The sequence below is a fragment of the Neoarius graeffei genome, chromosome 5 (genome assembly GCF_027579695.1).
Source record: "Neoarius graeffei isolate fNeoGra1 chromosome 5, fNeoGra1.pri, whole genome shotgun sequence".
Lineage (NCBI taxonomy): Eukaryota > Metazoa > Chordata > Actinopteri > Siluriformes > Ariidae > Neoarius > Neoarius graeffei.
The window spans coordinates 110,851,251-110,856,493 of NC_083573.1; the positions used below are offsets into that span (position 1 = coordinate 110,851,251).

The window sequence follows — 5,243 nt, forward strand, 5'->3', positions numbered from 1 at the left end:
ATCTGACAGAGGAAAGCTGTAGAGTTCTGTCCTCAGTTCTCAGCTCAAACTCCTCCAGACTGAGAGAACTGAACCTGAGTAACAATAACCTGCAGGATTCAGGAGTGAAGCTGCTCTCTGCTGGACTGGAGAATCCACACTGTACACTGGAGATACTGAGGTACACACACACACACACACACACACAGAGTAAGTGTACTGTGTATAAAGATTGTGTGTGTTGTGTAGTAAAGCTGAGTGATTTATGCTGTAACTGTGAGATGTTTCTCTCTACAGGTTGTCTAAATGCAGGATTACAGGTGAAGGTTGTGCTGCTCTGGTTTCAGCTCTGAGGTCAAATCCCTCATCACACCTGAGAGAACTGGATCTGAATGACAATAAACCAGGAGAATCAGGAGTGAAGCTGCTCTCTGATCTACTGAAGGATCCACACTGTACACTGGAGACACTACAGTGAGTTACTGACTGTCTCTACACACACACACACACACACACACACACAGATGCCCCTTTTCCACCAAAGCAGTTCCAGGGCTGGTTCGGGGCCAGTGCTTAGTTTGGAACCGGGTTTTCTGTTTCCACTGACAAAGAACTGGCTCTGGGGCCAGAAAAACCGGTTCCAGGCTAGTACCAACTCTCTGCTGGGCCAGAGGAAAGAACCGCTTACGTCAGCGGGGGGGGGGGGGGCAGAGTTGTTAAGACCAACAACAATAACAAGACCGTGGAAGATCGCCATTTTTAAGCGACGAGAAGCAGCAGCTATACAAACGCGAAGTCATCCATTATTATTATTGTTGTTGTTGCTGCTGCTGCTGCTTCTTCCGTGTTGTTTTTGCTTCGATATTCGCGCCAAGGTTTATGCAAATGTAGCAATGCAACTGACGTATACAGCGACGTAATGACGTATACAGCAACGTAACTGACGTATACAGCGACGTAATGACGTAGCTTCCCTTAGGACCGCGAGCTATGGGAAAGCAAACTGATTCTCAGCTGGCTCGCAAGTTGAACGAGTTGTGAACCAGCACCAGTACTGGCCCCAAACCAGCCCTGGAACTGATTTGGTGGAAAAGGGGTAAGAGAGAGAGAGAGAGAGTCTCTTGGACCCCAAGCCATAATTTTGCCTTCAGTTACCAAAAGACATCCGGCTGACAGTGATGACTTTATGCTATCATGTTGTCCATCATTTATCTGGCATCGTCCATATTTAATGAAAATCGCTTCTTCTCTCTCAGTTTTTCACTGATTTTGATTCTTTCTGGCATGAAGGTAAGGGTACCTAGGGTGCATATAACTTCCTCCCGGATTTGCTTAATTGCAATTATTAATGAAGTTATGGACTAATGAAGCCTTAATGTGCAGTTCAGCAAAAATGACTTCTTCATGGTCAATTCTTCGCTGTTTTGGATTCTTTCTGGTAAATAGGTCGGTATTCCTAGGGTGGATATCGCTTCTATATATAGCTTGTATGTAACGTATATAGCTTGCAACATTTATTGCGCAAGGTGGCCCATTTTAGATCGTTCCTTTTGGACTAGATGGGGCCAGAGTGAGCTACGCCATCATTGATGGTCTCATTCATTTTCATAAAATTGTTTTAAGTTTTGAATTTTAAATGAAGGCATTTGACCCTGTCATTTTGAGGATATTTGTCTTTTTTTATTCTCAACAAACAGAGTTTTTTATGTTGGTGCAGTGGTTAGCACTGTCGCCTCACAGCAAGAAGGTTGCGGGTTCAAACTTTCAAGTTTGCATGTTCTCCCTGTGTCTGTGTGGGTTTTCTCCGGCTGCTCTGGTTTCCCCCACAGTTCAAAGACATGCAGATTAGGTAAAACACCCCCCACTGGGGTTGCACAAGCTAGTGAATGCTTAGTGCCAGTCCAAAGCCCTGATAGATTGGGTTGTATCAGGAAGGACATCTGGTGTAAAACCTATGCCAAATCATATATGCAGAACAGATCTGCTATGGTGACATAATGGGAGCAGCTGAAAGAAGAACAAAGAATCAAATGCACTGCACATCCTACATTACAGCTGTAGGAACCAAAATATGCTCCATCAAATACAGTGAACAGAAAAGAAAACCTGAGGGGAAAATATTCAGAAAAAAAATTACCAAAAGAAATACCAGAAAAGAAATATACTGAGGCTCTTTTCGCCCCCCAGCTCAGTCTGGAAAGTGTTGAAAAAATGAGCCCTGTTTTCAAAATTGTACTTTAGCAATCATAAAAAAGAACCTGAAAATATTTAGCATTGTTTTGTGGTATGTGTGTGTGTGTAAGGACTCTGATGATTGATGGTGTTTAACCTTATCGTTCTGGCCTGTTCTCTGTCTTACAGCTTTTAAGATCTGAATCCTTCACATTCAGATGTAGAAGTTCCACAACAATAATGGCGACTGATCCCATCCTTTATCAACTCAGCTTGACCTTACTTTACACTGTAATCATACATTTCATCACATATTTAATCTGTTTGTCCCAGGGGTTTAGCGGCTCCACATGGCTTCATTCAGTTTGTTAGAACATGACAGTCAAACATTTATTTCAGTGAGTCACAGCTGTGGTACTAATTCAGTCGTTTTTGTCTTCAAATTACATCATTTTAAAAACAGTGATTGAAAGCCTTCTTGTACATTTACTGTAAAGTCATTCCACACAATTCTGTATACATGTTGATAAATGTATCTACAGTATGTGTCATACTAAATAAAGGGTGACTGGAAACACAGAACAATGCTGTGGTGTGTGTGTGTGTGTGTGTGTAATGCAGCCAATAGATGGATGTAAAAGCAGTAAAGAGTTTTAATGAGGCGGCACGGTGGTGTAGTGGTTAGCGCTGTCGCCTCACAGCAAGAAGGTCCTGGGTTCGAGCCCCGTGGCCGGCGAGGGCCTTTCTGTGTGGAGTTTGCATGTTCTCCCCGTGTCCGCGTGGGTTTCCTCCGGGTGCTCCGGTTTCCCCCACAGTCCAAAGACATGCAGGTTAAGTTAACTGGTGACTCTAAATTGACCGTAGGTGTGAATGTGAGTGTGAATGGTTGTCTGTGTCTGTGTGTCAGCCCTGTGATGACCTGGCGACTTGTCCAGGGTGTACCCCGCCTTTCGCCCATAGTCAGCTGGGATAGGCTCCAGCTTGCCTGCGACCCTGTAGAAGGATAAAGCGGCTAGAGATAATGAGATGAGATGAGTTTTAATGAAGTGAAGCTGGCAGAAAAATCCAAAACAACAGGCAAAGGCAGAGTCAAAAAGCAGGCAATGGTCAGGCAAGACACAAACAGGACGTCAGAGGGTGGCAGGGTGGTGCAGTGGTTAATTGCAACAATTTAATTGAATTTGTTTGAGGTATGTTTTACAAATCCAGAATGTTCAGGTGTTAAACCAAAATATAGTTTTGTGTCATATCTCTGATTTTTTTTTTTTTTGCTACAAAGTAAATAAAGCTGAAAGAACATCCTCCAAGAGGTGTGATACAATATTTTTTGGCAGATGTTGGCTTGTCTGAATATGTAGCATGGAATTCCTAAGTGAATAGGGGGTCACGTATGTCCTTGGCATTGTCCCAGCTGCATTCCTCTGGGCCATAACTCTCCCAGTCTGAGATATTCCACGTGACCCTGCCTGTGGCAGGAGTTAAGGATTTTGTGAACTTGATATATAGGATCCCCCTTCCATTTGTAGATGTGAGAGAGGTTCACTGGTGGGCACATTATCCACTAGAGGTCGTTTAATCACAAGCTTCAGGCAGGACACATGAAATGCGGAGGACATTCGGGAATGAGGTGGGAGTTCAAGCTTGTAGGTGACTGTTGATTCTACAGAGGACTTTAAACGGGCCTTTGTATCTGGCATGGAGCTTGTGACATATGCTGGGGTGTTGTAGATCCCTGGTAGAGACCCCAGCTCAGTCACTGGGAGAGTAGATGGGTATTTCCCCTCTGTGTCTGTCTGCGCACTGCTTGTACTGGAGGGCTATCTGTTCTAGTCACTGGTGTAGCCCTTCCCATATTTGTTCACTCCTCTTGTACCAGGAATCTACTGCTGGGATCTGTGAAGGTGTGTTGTCCCAGGAAAACAGGGCTGGGCTTGGGTTATCTCCTTGTCGTCTTCCCATGTGATGGTCTGGATGAAGCATTCTTGTAACAGGACAAGAGTTGGTTCTGGAATTGGATGGGAGGTAGTGTGGATATGAGAAAGAGCATCAGCCTTGGAGTTCTTGGAGCTGGGATGGTATGAGATGGTGAACTGGAAATGGGTAAACAATCCCGCCAACTTCGCCTGACAAGGATCAAGTCTCTTAGCAATTGTTAGGTATTCTAAGTTCTTATGGTCTGTTCGTATGGTGAACAAATGTGTAGCCCCCTCCAACCAGTGCCTCCATGTTTCCAGTGCCAGCTTAATGGTGATGAGTTCTTGGTTACCAATGCCATAATTTTGTTTGGTGGAGTTCAGTTTCTTTGAGATGACGACCACAGGGTGGAGGTTGGGCTTTTCCCCTGAGCATTGAGACAGTACTTCCCCCCACTTCTGTTTCAAATATGTCAACTTCTACAATGAGTTAAAGTTAAGTTAAAGTCCTTCCCACACCATGTGGCGCATCAGGCAGCACCGATCTCCATAGCCCTCAGCCTTTCGCCTATTACATAGCTAGGGTTACAGTGGGGGGCTAGTCCTCTTGTAACCACGAGAGTTTAACTTCCCACTCACATCTGTATTGCAGCGTGCCTTGCCAGATGGTAGTAGGTACCATTTTTATGATGGTCTTTGGTATGACCCGACCGTGAATAGAACTCCCGATCGAGAGGCGGACACGCTGCCACTAGCCGGTCCTACAATGAAGGGGATGCTTAAGTCCAGATGTTGGAGAATGTGGGCTGAAGTGAAGGTGGCTTTGAGATGGTTAAAGGCTTCTGTGGCAGCCTAGTTCCACTGTAGGTACTTGGGTCCTTTCTTTAGTAGAGCTGTGAGAGGTGCTACTATGGTGCTGAAATTCCTGATAAAATGACAGTAGAAACTGGCAAAGCCTAGGAAATGCTATAGTTCTCTAACTGTCATGGGAGTGGGCCAGGAGGTAGCTGCAGAAAGCTTGTCATCATCCATACTAACTCCCTCTGCACTAATCACATAACTGAAAAAGGAAATCTGATTGGCATGGAATTCAGACTTCTCTGTTTTGACATATAAGGGGTTGTCGAGGAGTTGTTTTGGCACTGTTTGGACATGATCATGGTGAATGGTTTGGTTAGG

The 5,243-nt window shown here is 44.7% G+C and overlaps 1 protein-coding gene across 1 annotated transcript in view; it reads left to right on the forward strand.

Moving 5' to 3' along the window:
- LOC132887233 (NACHT, LRR and PYD domains-containing protein 12-like) overlaps window positions 1–2,423 on the forward strand; it is an 8,341-nt gene extending 5,918 nt beyond the window's left edge. The window contains exons 10-12 of the mRNA XM_060922740.1: window positions 1–160; window positions 277–453; window positions 2,341–2,423. The exon at window positions 1–160 is cut by the window's left edge and continues 14 nt beyond it. Coding sequence (XP_060778723.1) covers window positions 1–160; window positions 277–453; window positions 2,341–2,347 — 344 coding nt within the window. The 3' untranslated portion in view covers window positions 2,348–2,423. The remainder of the gene's footprint in view (window positions 161–276; window positions 454–2,340) is intronic.
- Window positions 2,424–5,243: the final 2,820 nt, after the last annotated feature.